The sequence below is a fragment of the Sphaerodactylus townsendi genome, linkage group LG03 (genome assembly GCF_021028975.2).
Source record: "Sphaerodactylus townsendi isolate TG3544 linkage group LG03, MPM_Stown_v2.3, whole genome shotgun sequence".
NCBI lineage: Eukaryota > Metazoa > Chordata > Lepidosauria > Squamata > Sphaerodactylidae > Sphaerodactylus > Sphaerodactylus townsendi.
In genome coordinates, this window is record NC_059427.1 from 148,884,246 (window position 1) to 148,902,140 (window position 17,895).

Consider the following 17,895-nt stretch of genomic DNA (forward strand, 5'->3'; position numbering starts at 1 on the left):
CCCCCCCCCCCACCCCCCCCCCCCCCCACCCCCCCCCCCCCCCACCCCCCCCCCCCCCCACCCCCCCCCCCCCCCACCCCCCCCCCCCCCCACCCCCCCCCCCCCCCACCCCCCCCCCCCCCCACCCCCCCCCCCCCCCACCCCCCCCCCCCCCCACCCCCCCCCCCCCCCACCCCCCCCCCCCCCCACCCCCCCCCCCCCCCACCCCCCCCCCCCCCCACCCCCCCCCCCCCCCACCCCCCCCCCCCCCCACCCCCCCCCCCCCCCACCCCCCCCCCCCCCCACCCCCCCCCCCCCCCACCCCCCCCCCCCCCCACCCCCCCCCCCCCCCACCCCCCCCCCCCCCCACCCCCCCCCCCCCCCACCCCCCCCCCCCCCCACCCCCCCCCCCCCCCACCCCCCCCCCCCCCCACCCCCCCCCCCCCCCACCCCCCCCCCCCCCCACCCCCCCCCCCCCCCACCCCCCCCCCCCCCCACCCCCCCCCCCCCCCACCCCCCCCCCCCCCCACCCCCCCCCCCCCCCACCCCCCCCCCCCCCCACCCCCCCCCCCCCCCACCCCCCCCCCCCCCCACCCCCCCCCCCCCCCACCCCCCCCCCCCCCCACCCCCCCCCCCCCCCACCCCCCCCCCCCCCCACCCCCCCCCCCCCCCACCCCCCCCCCCCCCCACCCCCCCCCCCCCCCACCCCCCCCCCCCCCCACCCCCCCCCCCCCCCACCCCCCCCCCCCCCCACCCCCCCCCCCCCCCACCCCCCCCCCCCCCCACCCCCCCCCCCCCCCACCCCCCCCCCCCCCCACCCCCCCCCCCCCCCACCCCCCCCCCCCCCCACCCCCCCCCCCCCCCACCCCCCCCCCCCCCCACCCCCCCCCCCCCCCACCCCCCCCCCCCCCCACCCCCCCCCCCCCCCACCCCCCCCCCCCCCCACCCCCCCCCCCCCCCACCCCCCCCCCCCCCCACCCCCCCCCCCCCCCACCCCCCCCCCCCCCCACCCCCCCCCCCCCCCACCCCCCCCCCCCCCCACCCCCCCCCCCCCCCACCCCCCCCCCCCCCCACCCCCCCCCCCCCCCACCCCCCCCCCCCCCCACCCCCCCCCCCCCCCACCCCCCCCCCCCCCCACCCCCCCCCCCCCCCACCCCCCCCCCCCCCCACCCCCCCCCCCCCCCACCCCCCCCCCCCCCCACCCCCCCCCCCCCCCACCCCCCCCCCCCCCCACCCCCCCCCCCCCCCACCCCCCCCCCCCCCCACCCCCCCCCCCCCCCACCCCCCCCCCCCCCCACCCCCCCCCCCCCCCACCCCCCCCCCCCCCCACCCCCCCCCCCCCCCACCCCCCCCCCCCCCCACCCCCCCCCCCCCCCACCCCCCCCCCCCCCCACCCCCCCCCCCCCCCACCCCCCCCCCCCCCCACCCCCCCCCCCCCCCACCCCCCCCCCCCCCCACCCCCCCCCCCCCCCACCCCCCCCCCCCCCCACCCCCCCCCCCCCCCACCCCCCCCCCCCCCCACCCCCCCCCCCCCCCACCCCCCCCCCCCCCCACCCCCCCCCCCCCCCACCCCCCCCCCCCCCCACCCCCCCCCCCCCCCACCCCCCCCCCCCCCCACCCCCCCCCCCCCCCACCCCCCCCCCCCCCCACCCCCCCCCCCCCCCACCCCCCCCCCCCCCCACCCCCCCCCCCCCCCACCCCCCCCCCCCCCCACCCCCCCCCCCCCCCACCCCCCCCCCCCCCCACCCCCCCCCCCCCCCACCCCCCCCCCCCCCCACCCCCCCCCCCCCCCACCCCCCCCCCCCCCCACCCCCCCCCCCCCCCACCCCCCCCCCCCCCCACCCCCCCCCCCCCCCACCCCCCCCCCCCCCCACCCCCCCCCCCCCCCACCCCCCCCCCCCCCCACCCCCCCCCCCCCCCACCCCCCCCCCCCCCCACCCCCCCCCCCCCCCACCCCCCCCCCCCCCCACCCCCCCCCCCCCCCACCCCCCCCCCCCCCCACCCCCCCCCCCCCCCACCCCCCCCCCCCCCCACCCCCCCCCCCCCCCACCCCCCCCCCCCCCCACCCCCCCCCCCCCCCACCCCCCCCCCCCCCCACCCCCCCCCCCCCCCACCCCCCCCCCCCCCCACCCCCCCCCCCCCCCACCCCCCCCCCCCCCCACCCCCCCCCCCCCCCACCCCCCCCCCCCCCCACCCCCCCCCCCCCCCACCCCCCCCCCCCCCCACCCCCCCCCCCCCCCACCCCCCCCCCCCCCCACCCCCCCCCCCCCCCACCCCCCCCCCCCCCCACCCCCCCCCCCCCCCACCCCCCCCCCCCCCCACCCCCCCCCCCCCCCACCCCCCCCCCCCCCCACCCCCCCCCCCCCCCACCCCCCCCCCCCCCCACCCCCCCCCCCCCCCACCCCCCCCCCCCCCCACCCCCCCCCCCCCCCACCCCCCCCCCCCCCCACCCCCCCCCCCCCCCACCCCCCCCCCCCCCCACCCCCCCCCCCCCCCACCCCCCCCCCCCCCCACCCCCCCCCCCCCCCACCCCCCCCCCCCCCCACCCCCCCCCCCCCCCACCCCCCCCCCCCCCCACCCCCCCCCCCCCCCACCCCCCCCCCCCCCCACCCCCCCCCCCCCCCACCCCCCCCCCCCCCCACCCCCCCCCCCCCCCACCCCCCCCCCCCCCCACCCCCCCCCCCCCCCACCCCCCCCCCCCCCCACCCCCCCCCCCCCCCACCCCCCCCCCCCCCCACCCCCCCCCCCCCCCACCCCCCCCCCCCCCCACCCCCCCCCCCCCCCACCCCCCCCCCCCCCCACCCCCCCCCCCCCCCACCCCCCCCCCCCCCCACCCCCCCCCCCCCCCACCCCCCCCCCCCCCCACCCCCCCCCCCCCCCACCCCCCCCCCCCCCCACCCCCCCCCCCCCCCACCCCCCCCCCCCCCCACCCCCCCCCCCCCCCACCCCCCCCCCCCCCCACCCCCCCCCCCCCCCACCCCCCCCCCCCCCCACCCCCCCCCCCCCCCACCCCCCCCCCCCCCCACCCCCCCCCCCCCCCACCCCCCCCCCCCCCCACCCCCCCCCCCCCCCACCCCCCCCCCCCCCCACCCCCCCCCCCCCCCACCCCCCCCCCCCCCCACCCCCCCCCCCCCCCACCCCCCCCCCCCCCCACCCCCCCCCCCCCCCACCCCCCCCCCCCCCCACCCCCCCCCCCCCCCACCCCCCCCCCCCCCCACCCCCCCCCCCCCCCACCCCCCCCCCCCCCCACCCCCCCCCCCCCCCACCCCCCCCCCCCCCCACCCCCCCCCCCCCCCACCCCCCCCCCCCCCCACCCCCCCCCCCCCCCACCCCCCCCCCCCCCCACCCCCCCCCCCCCCCACCCCCCCCCCCCCCCACCCCCCCCCCCCCCCACCCCCCCCCCCCCCCACCCCCCCCCCCCCCCACCCCCCCCCCCCCCCACCCCCCCCCCCCCCCACCCCCCCCCCCCCCCACCCCCCCCCCCCCCCACCCCCCCCCCCCCCCACCCCCCCCCCCCCCCACCCCCCCCCCCCCCCACCCCCCCCCCCCCCCACCCCCCCCCCCCCCCACCCCCCCCCCCCCCCACCCCCCCCCCCCCCCACCCCCCCCCCCCCCCACCCCCCCCCCCCCCCACCCCCCCCCCCCCCCACCCCCCCCCCCCCCCACCCCCCCCCCCCCCCACCCCCCCCCCCCCCCACCCCCCCCCCCCCCCACCCCCCCCCCCCCCCACCCCCCCCCCCCCCCACCCCCCCCCCCCCCCACCCCCCCCCCCCCCCACCCCCCCCCCCCCCCACCCCCCCCCCCCCCCACCCCCCCCCCCCCCCACCCCCCCCCCCCCCCACCCCCCCCCCCCCCCACCCCCCCCCCCCCCCACCCCCCCCCCCCCCCACCCCCCCCCCCCCCCACCCCCCCCCCCCCCCACCCCCCCCCCCCCCCACCCCCCCCCCCCCCCACCCCCCCCCCCCCCCACCCCCCCCCCCCCCCACCCCCCCCCCCCCCCACCCCCCCCCCCCCCCACCCCCCCCCCCCCCCACCCCCCCCCCCCCCCACCCCCCCCCCCCCCCACCCCCCCCCCCCCCCACCCCCCCCCCCCCCCACCCCCCCCCCCCCCCACCCCCCCCCCCCCCCACCCCCCCCCCCCCCCACCCCCCCCCCCCCCCACCCCCCCCCCCCCCCACCCCCCCCCCCCCCCACCCCCCCCCCCCCCCACCCCCCCCCCCCCCCACCCCCCCCCCCCCCCACCCCCCCCCCCCCCCACCCCCCCCCCCCCCCACCCCCCCCCCCCCCCACCCCCCCCCCCCCCCACCCCCCCCCCCCCCCACCCCCCCCCCCCCCCACCCCCCCCCCCCCCCACCCCCCCCCCCCCCCACCCCCCCCCCCCCCCACCCCCCCCCCCCCCCACCCCCCCCCCCCCCCACCCCCCCCCCCCCCCACCCCCCCCCCCCCCCACCCCCCCCCCCCCCCACCCCCCCCCCCCCCCACCCCCCCCCCCCCCCACCCCCCCCCCCCCCCACCCCCCCCCCCCCCCACCCCCCCCCCCCCCCACCCCCCCCCCCCCCCACCCCCCCCCCCCCCCACCCCCCCCCCCCCCCACCCCCCCCCCCCCCCACCCCCCCCCCCCCCCACCCCCCCCCCCCCCCACCCCCCCCCCCCCCCACCCCCCCCCCCCCCCACCCCCCCCCCCCCCCACCCCCCCCCCCCCCCACCCCCCCCCCCCCCCACCCCCCCCCCCCCCCACCCCCCCCCCCCCCCACCCCCCCCCCCCCCCACCCCCCCCCCCCCCCACCCCCCCCCCCCCCCACCCCCCCCCCCCCCCACCCCCCCCCCCCCCCACCCCCCCCCCCCCCCACCCCCCCCCCCCCCCACCCCCCCCCCCCCCCACCCCCCCCCCCCCCCACCCCCCCCCCCCCCCACCCCCCCCCCCCCCCACCCCCCCCCCCCCCCACCCCCCCCCCCCCCCACCCCCCCCCCCCCCCACCCCCCCCCCCCCCCACCCCCCCCCCCCCCCACCCCCCCCCCCCCCCACCCCCCCCCCCCCCCACCCCCCCCCCCCCCCACCCCCCCCCCCCCCCACCCCCCCCCCCCCCCACCCCCCCCCCCCCCCACCCCCCCCCCCCCCCACCCCCCCCCCCCCCCACCCCCCCCCCCCCCCACCCCCCCCCCCCCCCACCCCCCCCCCCCCCCACCCCCCCCCCCCCCCACCCCCCCCCCCCCCCACCCCCCCCCCCCCCCACCCCCCCCCCCCCCCACCCCCCCCCCCCCCCACCCCCCCCCCCCCCCACCCCCCCCCCCCCCCACCCCCCCCCCCCCCCACCCCCCCCCCCCCCCACCCCCCCCCCCCCCCACCCCCCCCCCCCCCCACCCCCCCCCCCCCCCACCCCCCCCCCCCCCCACCCCCCCCCCCCCCCACCCCCCCCCCCCCCCACCCCCCCCCCCCCCCACCCCCCCCCCCCCCCACCCCCCCCCCCCCCCACCCCCCCCCCCCCCCACCCCCCCCCCCCCCCACCCCCCCCCCCCCCCACCCCCCCCCCCCCCCACCCCCCCCCCCCCCCACCCCCCCCCCCCCCCACCCCCCCCCCCCCCCACCCCCCCCCCCCCCCACCCCCCCCCCCCCCCACCCCCCCCCCCCCCCACCCCCCCCCCCCCCCACCCCCCCCCCCCCCCACCCCCCCCCCCCCCCACCCCCCCCCCCCCCCACCCCCCCCCCCCCCCACCCCCCCCCCCCCCCACCCCCCCCCCCCCCCACCCCCCCCCCCCCCCACCCCCCCCCCCCCCCACCCCCCCCCCCCCCCACCCCCCCCCCCCCCCACCCCCCCCCCCCCCCACCCCCCCCCCCCCCCACCCCCCCCCCCCCCCACCCCCCCCCCCCCCCACCCCCCCCCCCCCCCACCCCCCCCCCCCCCCACCCCCCCCCCCCCCCACCCCCCCCCCCCCCCACCCCCCCCCCCCCCCACCCCCCCCCCCCCCCACCCCCCCCCCCCCCCACCCCCCCCCCCCCCCACCCCCCCCCCCCCCCACCCCCCCCCCCCCCCACCCCCCCCCCCCCCCACCCCCCCCCCCCCCCACCCCCCCCCCCCCCCACCCCCCCCCCCCCCCACCCCCCCCCCCCCCCACCCCCCCCCCCCCCCACCCCCCCCCCCCCCCACCCCCCCCCCCCCCCACCCCCCCCCCCCCCCACCCCCCCCCCCCCCCACCCCCCCCCCCCCCCACCCCCCCCCCCCCCCACCCCCCCCCCCCCCCACCCCCCCCCCCCCCCACCCCCCCCCCCCCCCACCCCCCCCCCCCCCCACCCCCCCCCCCCCCCACCCCCCCCCCCCCCCACCCCCCCCCCCCCCCACCCCCCCCCCCCCCCACCCCCCCCCCCCCCCACCCCCCCCCCCCCCCACCCCCCCCCCCCCCCACCCCCCCCCCCCCCCACCCCCCCCCCCCCCCACCCCCCCCCCCCCCCACCCCCCCCCCCCCCCACCCCCCCCCCCCCCCACCCCCCCCCCCCCCCACCCCCCCCCCCCCCCACCCCCCCCCCCCCCCACCCCCCCCCCCCCCCACCCCCCCCCCCCCCCACCCCCCCCCCCCCCCACCCCCCCCCCCCCCCACCCCCCCCCCCCCCCACCCCCCCCCCCCCCCACCCCCCCCCCCCCCCACCCCCCCCCCCCCCCACCCCCCCCCCCCCCCACCCCCCCCCCCCCCCACCCCCCCCCCCCCCCACCCCCCCCCCCCCCCACCCCCCCCCCCCCCCACCCCCCCCCCCCCCCACCCCCCCCCCCCCCCACCCCCCCCCCCCCCCACCCCCCCCCCCCCCCACCCCCCCCCCCCCCCACCCCCCCCCCCCCCCACCCCCCCCCCCCCCCACCCCCCCCCCCCCCCACCCCCCCCCCCCCCCACCCCCCCCCCCCCCCACCCCCCCCCCCCCCCACCCCCCCCCCCCCCCACCCCCCCCCCCCCCCACCCCCCCCCCCCCCCACCCCCCCCCCCCCCCACCCCCCCCCCCCCCCACCCCCCCCCCCCCCCACCCCCCCCCCCCCCCACCCCCCCCCCCCCCCACCCCCCCCCCCCCCCACCCCCCCCCCCCCCCACCCCCCCCCCCCCCCACCCCCCCCCCCCCCCACCCCCCCCCCCCCCCACCCCCCCCCCCCCCCACCCCCCCCCCCCCCCACCCCCCCCCCCCCCCACCCCCCCCCCCCCCCACCCCCCCCCCCCCCCACCCCCCCCCCCCCCCACCCCCCCCCCCCCCCACCCCCCCCCCCCCCCACCCCCCCCCCCCCCCACCCCCCCCCCCCCCCACCCCCCCCCCCCCCCACCCCCCCCCCCCCCCACCCCCCCCCCCCCCCACCCCCCCCCCCCCCCACCCCCCCCCCCCCCCACCCCCCCCCCCCCCCACCCCCCCCCCCCCCCACCCCCCCCCCCCCCCACCCCCCCCCCCCCCCACCCCCCCCCCCCCCCACCCCCCCCCCCCCCCACCCCCCCCCCCCCCCACCCCCCCCCCCCCCCACCCCCCCCCCCCCCCACCCCCCCCCCCCCCCACCCCCCCCCCCCCCCACCCCCCCCCCCCCCCACCCCCCCCCCCCCCCACCCCCCCCCCCCCCCACCCCCCCCCCCCCCCACCCCCCCCCCCCCCCACCCCCCCCCCCCCCCACCCCCCCCCCCCCCCACCCCCCCCCCCCCCCACCCCCCCCCCCCCCCACCCCCCCCCCCCCCCACCCCCCCCCCCCCCCACCCCCCCCCCCCCCCACCCCCCCCCCCCCCCACCCCCCCCCCCCCCCACCCCCCCCCCCCCCCACCCCCCCCCCCCCCCACCCCCCCCCCCCCCCACCCCCCCCCCCCCCCACCCCCCCCCCCCCCCACCCCCCCCCCCCCCCACCCCCCCCCCCCCCCACCCCCCCCCCCCCCCACCCCCCCCCCCCCCCACCCCCCCCCCCCCCCACCCCCCCCCCCCCCCACCCCCCCCCCCCCCCACCCCCCCCCCCCCCCACCCCCCCCCCCCCCCACCCCCCCCCCCCCCCACCCCCCCCCCCCCCCACCCCCCCCCCCCCCCACCCCCCCCCCCCCCCACCCCCCCCCCCCCCCACCCCCCCCCCCCCCCACCCCCCCCCCCCCCCACCCCCCCCCCCCCCCACCCCCCCCCCCCCCCACCCCCCCCCCCCCCCACCCCCCCCCCCCCCCACCCCCCCCCCCCCCCACCCCCCCCCCCCCCCACCCCCCCCCCCCCCCACCCCCCCCCCCCCCCACCCCCCCCCCCCCCCACCCCCCCCCCCCCCCACCCCCCCCCCCCCCCACCCCCCCCCCCCCCCACCCCCCCCCCCCCCCACCCCCCCCCCCCCCCACCCCCCCCCCCCCCCACCCCCCCCCCCCCCCACCCCCCCCCCCCCCCACCCCCCCCCCCCCCCACCCCCCCCCCCCCCCACCCCCCCCCCCCCCCACCCCCCCCCCCCCCCACCCCCCCCCCCCCCCACCCCCCCCCCCCCCCACCCCCCCCCCCCCCCACCCCCCCCCCCCCCCACCCCCCCCCCCCCCCACCCCCCCCCCCCCCCACCCCCCCCCCCCCCCACCCCCCCCCCCCCCCACCCCCCCCCCCCCCCACCCCCCCCCCCCCCCACCCCCCCCCCCCCCCACCCCCCCCCCCCCCCACCCCCCCCCCCCCCCACCCCCCCCCCCCCCCACCCCCCCCCCCCCCCACCCCCCCCCCCCCCCACCCCCCCCCCCCCCCACCCCCCCCCCCCCCCACCCCCCCCCCCCCCCACCCCCCCCCCCCCCCACCCCCCCCCCCCCCCACCCCCCCCCCCCCCCACCCCCCCCCCCCCCCACCCCCCCCCCCCCCCACCCCCCCCCCCCCCCACCCCCCCCCCCCCCCACCCCCCCCCCCCCCCACCCCCCCCCCCCCCCACCCCCCCCCCCCCCCACCCCCCCCCCCCCCCACCCCCCCCCCCCCCCACCCCCCCCCCCCCCCACCCCCCCCCCCCCCCACCCCCCCCCCCCCCCACCCCCCCCCCCCCCCACCCCCCCCCCCCCCCACCCCCCCCCCCCCCCACCCCCCCCCCCCCCCACCCCCCCCCCCCCCCACCCCCCCCCCCCCCCACCCCCCCCCCCCCCCACCCCCCCCCCCCCCCACCCCCCCCCCCCCCCACCCCCCCCCCCCCCCACCCCCCCCCCCCCCCACCCCCCCCCCCCCCCACCCCCCCCCCCCCCCACCCCCCCCCCCCCCCACCCCCCCCCCCCCCCACCCCCCCCCCCCCCCACCCCCCCCCCCCCCCACCCCCCCCCCCCCCCACCCCCCCCCCCCCCCACCCCCCCCCCCCCCCACCCCCCCCCCCCCCCACCCCCCCCCCCCCCCACCCCCCCCCCCCCCCACCCCCCCCCCCCCCCACCCCCCCCCCCCCCCACCCCCCCCCCCCCCCACCCCCCCCCCCCCCCACCCCCCCCCCCCCCCACCCCCCCCCCCCCCCACCCCCCCCCCCCCCCACCCCCCCCCCCCCCCACCCCCCCCCCCCCCCACCCCCCCCCCCCCCCACCCCCCCCCCCCCCCACCCCCCCCCCCCCCCACCCCCCCCCCCCCCCACCCCCCCCCCCCCCCACCCCCCCCCCCCCCCACCCCCCCCCCCCCCCACCCCCCCCCCCCCCCACCCCCCCCCCCCCCCACCCCCCCCCCCCCCCACCCCCCCCCCCCCCCACCCCCCCCCCCCCCCACCCCCCCCCCCCCCCACCCCCCCCCCCCCCCACCCCCCCCCCCCCCCACCCCCCCCCCCCCCCACCCCCCCCCCCCCCCACCCCCCCCCCCCCCCACCCCCCCCCCCCCCCACCCCCCCCCCCCCCCACCCCCCCCCCCCCCCACCCCCCCCCCCCCCCACCCCCCCCCCCCCCCACCCCCCCCCCCCCCCACCCCCCCCCCCCCCCACCCCCCCCCCCCCCCACCCCCCCCCCCCCCCACCCCCCCCCCCCCCCACCCCCCCCCCCCCCCACCCCCCCCCCCCCCCACCCCCCCCCCCCCCCACCCCCCCCCCCCCCCACCCCCCCCCCCCCCCACCCCCCCCCCCCCCCACCCCCCCCCCCCCCCACCCCCCCCCCCCCCCACCCCCCCCCCCCCCCACCCCCCCCCCCCCCCACCCCCCCCCCCCCCCACCCCCCCCCCCCCCCACCCCCCCCCCCCCCCACCCCCCCCCCCCCCCACCCCCCCCCCCCCCCACCCCCCCCCCCCCCCACCCCCCCCCCCCCCCACCCCCCCCCCCCCCCACCCCCCCCCCCCCCCACCCCCCCCCCCCCCCACCCCCCCCCCCCCCCACCCCCCCCCCCCCCCACCCCCCCCCCCCCCCACCCCCCCCCCCCCCCACCCCCCCCCCCCCCCACCCCCCCCCCCCCCCACCCCCCCCCCCCCCCACCCCCCCCCCCCCCCACCCCCCCCCCCCCCCACCCCCCCCCCCCCCCACCCCCCCCCCCCCCCACCCCCCCCCCCCCCCACCCCCCCCCCCCCCCACCCCCCCCCCCCCCCACCCCCCCCCCCCCCCACCCCCCCCCCCCCCCACCCCCCCCCCCCCCCACCCCCCCCCCCCCCCACCCCCCCCCCCCCCCACCCCCCCCCCCCCCCACCCCCCCCCCCCCCCACCCCCCCCCCCCCCCACCCCCCCCCCCCCCCACCCCCCCCCCCCCCCACCCCCCCCCCCCCCCACCCCCCCCCCCCCCCACCCCCCCCCCCCCCCACCCCCCCCCCCCCCCACCCCCCCCCCCCCCCACCCCCCCCCCCCCCCACCCCCCCCCCCCCCCACCCCCCCCCCCCCCCACCCCCCCCCCCCCCCACCCCCCCCCCCCCCCACCCCCCCCCCCCCCCACCCCCCCCCCCCCCCACCCCCCCCCCCCCCCACCCCCCCCCCCCCCCACCCCCCCCCCCCCCCACCCCCCCCCCCCCCCACCCCCCCCCCCCCCCACCCCCCCCCCCCCCCACCCCCCCCCCCCCCCACCCCCCCCCCCCCCCACCCCCCCCCCCCCCCACCCCCCCCCCCCCCCACCCCCCCCCCCCCCCACCCCCCCCCCCCCCCACCCCCCCCCCCCCCCACCCCCCCCCCCCCCCACCCCCCCCCCCCCCCACCCCCCCCCCCCCCCACCCCCCCCCCCCCCCACCCCCCCCCCCCCCCACCCCCCCCCCCCCCCACCCCCCCCCCCCCCCACCCCCCCCCCCCCCCACCCCCCCCCCCCCCCACCCCCCCCCCCCCCCACCCCCCCCCCCCCCCACCCCCCCCCCCCCCCACCCCCCCCCCCCCCCACCCCCCCCCCCCCCCACCCCCCCCCCCCCCCACCCCCCCCCCCCCCCACCCCCCCCCCCCCCCACCCCCCCCCCCCCCCACCCCCCCCCCCCCCCACCCCCCCCCCCCCCCACCCCCCCCCCCCCCCACCCCCCCCCCCCCCCACCCCCCCCCCCCCCCACCCCCCCCCCCCCCCACCCCCCCCCCCCCCCACCCCCCCCCCCCCCCACCCCCCCCCCCCCCCACCCCCCCCCCCCCCCACCCCCCCCCCCCCCCACCCCCCCCCCCCCCCACCCCCCCCCCCCCCCACCCCCCCCCCCCCCCACCCCCCCCCCCCCCCACCCCCCCCCCCCCCCACCCCCCCCCCCCCCCACCCCCCCCCCCCCCCACCCCCCCCCCCCCCCACCCCCCCCCCCCCCCACCCCCCCCCCCCCCCACCCCCCCCCCCCCCCACCCCCCCCCCCCCCCACCCCCCCCCCCCCCCACCCCCCCCCCCCCCCACCCCCCCCCCCCCCCACCCCCCCCCCCCCCCACCCCCCCCCCCCCCCACCCCCCCCCCCCCCCACCCCCCCCCCCCCCCACCCCCCCCCCCCCCCACCCCCCCCCCCCCCCACCCCCCCCCCCCCCCACCCCCCCCCCCCCCCACCCCCCCCCCCCCCCACCCCCCCCCCCCCCCACCCCCCCCCCCCCCCACCCCCCCCCCCCCCCACCCCCCCCCCCCCCCACCCCCCCCCCCCCCCACCCCCCCCCCCCCCCACCCCCCCCCCCCCCCACCCCCCCCCCCCCCCACCCCCCCCCCCCCCCAATCTTCTTCTTCTTCTTCTTCTTCTTCTTCTAATCATAACCCGCTGTGCTTTAGCAGAACAGCTGCCTCCTTCCAGATCACACTGGTGATTTCCGCAAAGCAGAAATAGGACATCCTGCAGATGTTTTCAAAAGATCAGATTTAGCTTTTTTAGTTTGCACTCAGCCCACCAAAAACAGCCAGCCAAAAGCACTGCCAGCCAAAATGGATCTTCCCCCCATCTGCTGCACAGAGCTCTTGTCAGGTTCACAGTTGCGCCCGCCATTTTGTGTGCTGTTGGAGAGATTCTCTGTGCCTCCACCATTTGGTGAAGGTTCCCCATAGAGGTGTCCTCTGCTTGCAGCCAGTGACGTAGGTATTGATTTTTTATGGGGTGGGTTTGGTGACGGAGGGCTTTCCGGCTGTTCCATTCCATGCATTGTTTCAAGCAAGCCGGACATGTCATGGGACGGGTTTGAACCCGAGAACCCCCCCCCCCTTAGCTACATCCCTGCTTGCAGCTCATCTGTGCACAATTTCAATATAAAAAGTGGATTAATAAAGTTTGTTTTGTCTAACAATCTTGTGCACATGTCGTTTTCCCTTCTTTTGTTTTGAGGAGGATGTCTGTGAAGCTACAGGGGTCCCCAAACTACAGCCCGGGGGCCAAATGTGGCCCCCTGAAGGCATTCATCCGGCCCGCCAGGCATGGCGGCGATGGCTCCATTCATGTGCAGAGGGGGCTCGAGGGAGAGAAGGAACCGGCCGCAATGGCTGTTGATTGCAATTACATGATGGCACCCCCAGATCTCCATGAATTTTCTGACCCAGAGTTGGAAACCTTACACGTGGCAACTCCTGCTCCACCCTTCCCTCTCGGCTACTCCATGTGTTGCTCTCAGGCTTTCTGTTCCGCCTCACTCCCATTGGCATCAGCCAGGCTGGCGAATCGCTCGCTGGCTGCTAGGGAGGAAGAACCCAGGATCCTGGGTTAGATGGAATGCTTCATTGGGAAAGTTCTGCTTTTTTTTTTTTTACAGGGGAAGGTATTCCACAGCCTCCCCAACAATATTTGGAGCCCACCCTGTACTTGACATACTTTGGCCACTGTTCTAAAAATAGACCATGACAGAAAGGCTGAAAGGTGAAATCAAACATTTTACAATCATTTGTGCGTAGGAGTTTGTTCATAGTTTTTTTTAGTCCGGCCGTCCAACAGTCTGAGGGACAGTGAACTGGCCCCCTGTTTAAAAAGTTTGGGGACCCCTGCTCTACATGCACCAGTAGTGGTATACATAGAGTTTTTGATCATGTTTGGTCTCTTCAAGTCAAGCATGCATTACCTTTGGGTCAGATTCTCAATTGTGCACATGTTTGCTCCTCTTCAGAGCCCACCGTTCCACAGATCAGAGAAGCCTCACAGTTTCTGAGAGCAGTGAACTGGCCCCCTGTTCAAAAAGTTTGGGGACCCCTGAGCTACAGTGACATAAATATTCACATATTGCAGCTTCTCTAATCACGTAGCTTCACAGTATCCCCCTAGAAACAAGGAAAAACAACACATGTGCTATGCAAAACAAACATTATTCGTCTACTTTTTACACAGAAATTGCGTGTGGGTGAGCTGCAAGTAGAGCAAACCTTCATGGGAAACCTTCAGAGAATCACTGCTGCAGCACACAAAATGGTAGGCCTGAGCGGCAAAAATGAAAGCAAGAGGTTTGGGTGGGAGAAATAAAGCATTTCCTGCCTGTTTTTGTTCGCTCAGCAGGCAGGAAATGTCTTCAACCTTTGGGGAGGGTGGTATATAAATGTAACAAATAAATAAATAAATAAACCTGGGTTGGGGGCAGGGGCGTAATGAGGCAGCCCTGGGCAAACTGTAGCCCTGGGCAAAACCTGAGTTGGATGCCCCCCCCCATGGGCGGCCACTCCACCACGACCAATTTTTTTTGCACCAGGACATTGGTGCCTGCAGGGGGTGCATTTTTAGACATATCAGCACCAACATTTCAGCATATCATCAGGAAACTGTCCTTGTGCTACTCCCCAAGTCTGGTGGGGTTTGGTTCAAGGAGTCCAAAGTTATGGACTCCCAAAGGGGGTGCCCCATCCCCCATTGTTTCCAATGGGAGCTAATAGGGGATGGGGGGGTACAGTTTTGAGAGTCCATAACTTTGGACCCCCTAAACCAAACTGCACCAAACTTTGGGGGTACCATAAGGACAGTTTCCAGATGATACCCTGAAATTTTGGTGCCAATAAATCCAAAAATGCGCCCCCTGCAGGAACATCCCAGACATTTGCCCAACAATCTTTGTTCTGCATTGAGTTTTCTGCATTGCTGTCAATGGGGGTTGCAGGCTGTAGGGGGGGACATTTCTGAAGGCACAGTCTCAAAACCTTCAGGGTCTCATCAGGAGACTGCCCTAATGATACCCCCCAAGTTTGGTGCAGTTTGGTTCAGGGGGACCAAAGTTATGGACCCTCAAAACTGTAGCCCCCACGTCCTATTAGCTCCCATTGGAAACAATGGGGGATAGGGGCACCCCTTTTGGGAGTCCATAACTTTGGACTCCCTGAACCAAACCTCACCAAACCTGGGGGGTAGCATATGGACAGCCTCCTGATGATACGCTGAAAATGCGGTGCCACTAGCCTAAACACTGTGCCCCCTGCAGGCCAAAAATGGAAAACCACTAAAATACCCAAAAACGAACCCAGCATTTTGATGCCCCCCACCTTGCCCAATGGGCATTACGCCAGTGGTTGGGGGGCAAAGTTTAGCAATTTTTGAAAAACCTGGGTTGAAAGAAATAAAACATTTTGAAGGTGTTTTGGGGAAGACAGCTGTGCGAACTTCTTCCCCAACATGCTTTTTTAAAGCATCCTCAATACATTTTATTTTGGCTGTGCGGAAATCACCTTTTAGAACAAGGGCCAATATATTTCTGAGACCCTCTTGGAACACTACTGTCTCTGAATCCTTTTATTTCAGCTAATATTACCTAATTGATGATTAGAATGGATGCTTACCTTACTCTGGCATCAGTGTTACTGTGGCAGGTAGATGTATGGCCCTTCCCGCTCAGCTACCCTTTCCAAAATAACACACCAACACAAATTTAAGTGGATAAAAAAAACTGGCCATAGTCAAAGAACTTTATTCCCAGAAAGCATGGGATAAACTAGATGGCGCAGCGGGGGGTGGGGGTGATCCAAGCATCTGGGCAGCATTAGTGCTGTCCCCCAGAGCAAACCAATTCCTCAGCCCAGCTGCTGGAGGAATAAACCAAGCGAAAGATTGGAGTGAGACAAAGACCAGACCGGCAAAGTGCCCATGACTGGAGGCCCCATCCAACTCACGCTAGGGGCGCAAGCTTCTTAGCCCCCCCGCAGGGCGTTCCTACCGAGAGCTTGCTTCACCCCACCTCCTAATGAGGTGTGCTAAACAGGGGAGCTCCCCCAGCTCCCCCTACCAGTGGATCATCCCCCATGCGCAACCCGCTACAGAGCAAGGATGGAAGAGAAAACCCCTCCCCTTGCTCCCGCCATCCCCTCCTAAGCTTTCAGCCAATCACACAAAGCCGTTCTAAGGCTATGGAGCCACCGATCCATACCCAAAGGTGACAAGTGCACCCCATCCCACCTGTACAGAACTTCCAGCTTATAAGAGATGTCCCCATGTGGAATCCCCCGACCCCCAAAATTATGAACAGAACACAACACCGTCCGACATATTCTTGCTCTGGCTTCATTCACCTGACGTGGATCCATCGCTCCTTTCCAGACGTGTCTCTGCAACATGTGAGAATGGGGCCGGTCCATAAGGCAGGGTTTTAAATAAGCCCTTAGCCCACCCCCCATACCAACGGTGTGCTCTCATGCCTCACGAGAGCACGCCAACCCCAAATCACGTCAATCTTGCCCTTCTCTGGGCAAGATGACTTCCTGGCGGCCGACTGCGCATGTGCCAGAACGGGCGCTCATGTACATGAAGGGTCGACTCTTCGACCCGGTACCAAACAGACGGCTTCTCTGCCGGGCCTCCCCTCCTGCAATGGCGGCTGCGTGTGAGGCGCGGCCGCGCTTTGTCGATGGATGTATGGCAGGATGACTTTGGCTTAAAATAGGTTTATTTACAGCTAACAATATGAACTATTAGACCAGTTTAACAGCTAACAGGAGCTGTCCGTCAACTCTCTCAGGTCTCTGTTACAACTGCTTTTCCCAGGTCTCTTAACTCTGCCCATCAATTCAAATTCTTAAAGGCATATCCTCCCCGCTGTAGCACTATTTCTTTCTGCTTTGAAGCTGTTCCTCCTATCATTACTGCAGTTTCTGGAGAGTTGGGCATGCTGAGGAGCTACAACATAGGTCCTTTCCCTATGTAATGAGGTTGTTTAGTTGACTTTAAAAGAGCATTAGACAAATTCGTGAAGGGTATTAGACAAGATGACTATGAAACCATCATGTGTAAAGACAGTATCCCTCTAGTGCAGAAATACTGGAAGGCTTTGGCTTCTGTGTTGCTTTTGTAAACCTTTTGCTTTGAGTGGCAACCCTCGCTACAGGCCTCGTCCATCACAACTGCTCTTGCATTTTTACATCCTCACGTCATCCACAATAATACTTCATTTTAAAAACATAAAAGAAAAACAGAATTGTGCAACATTCCATGTTGGCTTCAACAGAACGTTCAGTTTCTACATAGGTAACAATTTCAATGTTATTATTATTATTATTATTTATTATTTATTGGGTTTATAGACCGCCCTCCCCCGGAGGGCTCAGGGCGGTGTACAGTACAAATAGAGCACAATCAATTTAAAATACAATAAATATGAATTAAGATGGCTCTAATAAAAATAAACCCTACCCCATTAAAATGCAGCTTATAAAATTAATATTAATGTTAGCTCAAGATGGCGCCTGCTATCAATTCCCTCTCACACATACATCAGAAAAGAAGGGCAGTAGGGGCCACATGATGTTACAGCAGCAAACAAAGGGAGGAAGGGGCCCCTATCAACGGCTAGTCTCCCCAAAGGCCTGGTGGAACAATTCGGTCTTGCAGGCCCTGCGGAACTCAGCAAGGTCCCGCAGGGCCCGGACCATTGGTGGAAGAGCATTCCACTAGGCGGGGGCCAGAGCTGTAAAGGCTCTGTTGCTAGTAGCTCTGTTGCAATGTTGCTAGTATATCATCTACCCAGGTCACAGAGACCTTGCAAGAGAAGGTGACTTGGTTTGCACAAGTATGGAATACAAATCAAATAACCATTTTTGTTGCCCCCCAGGTGTCGCATTCAAATCAGATCTCCTACCAAAACTATTGTAATGCCAACGGCACCTAGTTCTTTGGTTTCTTATTGTCTTTTTCAGGATGTGGATGCTGTCTATATGAACAAAGTGGAGCTGGAAGCAAAGGTGGATTCCCTGACAGATGAACTCAGCTTCCTGAGAGCCCTCTATGATGCGGTACTCACGTTGCTTTGAGCGCTTGGAAAATAAAGCACAGCATATTGAAAATCACAAAGAAGCTTAGGATAAACATTGGCTGAAATGTTGTGGAGGAATAGTTGGGGCTGCTGTGGGGAACTAAGCACTCTAGATTCTAGTTTTGGGCCTTCTGTCTATATGTAAAACAGAAAAGCTTGTCAACTCCAGGTTGAAAAGTATCTGGAACATAAGAACATAAGAACATAAGAACAAGCCAGCTGGATCAGACCAAAGTCCATCTAGTCCAGCTCTCTGCTACTCGCAGTGGCCCACCAGGTACCTTGGGGAGCTCACATGTAGGATGTGAACGCAATGGCCTTCTGCAGCTGTTGCTCCCGATCACCTGGTCTGTTGAGGCATTTGCAATCTCAGATCAAGGAGGATCAAGATTGGTAGCCAGAGATC

General features: G+C 78.6%; 1 protein-coding gene across 1 annotated transcript in view; it reads left to right on the forward strand.

Annotated features, from left to right (window-relative positions):
* Positions 1-17,895, forward strand: part of LOC125428226 (keratin, type II cytoskeletal cochleal-like) — a 133,955-nt gene that overhangs the window by 100,060 nt on the left and 16,000 nt on the right. The window contains exon 4 of the mRNA XM_048487986.1: positions 17,374-17,469. Coding sequence (XP_048343943.1) covers positions 17,374-17,469 — 96 coding nt within the window. The remainder of the gene's footprint in view (positions 1-17,373; positions 17,470-17,895) is intronic.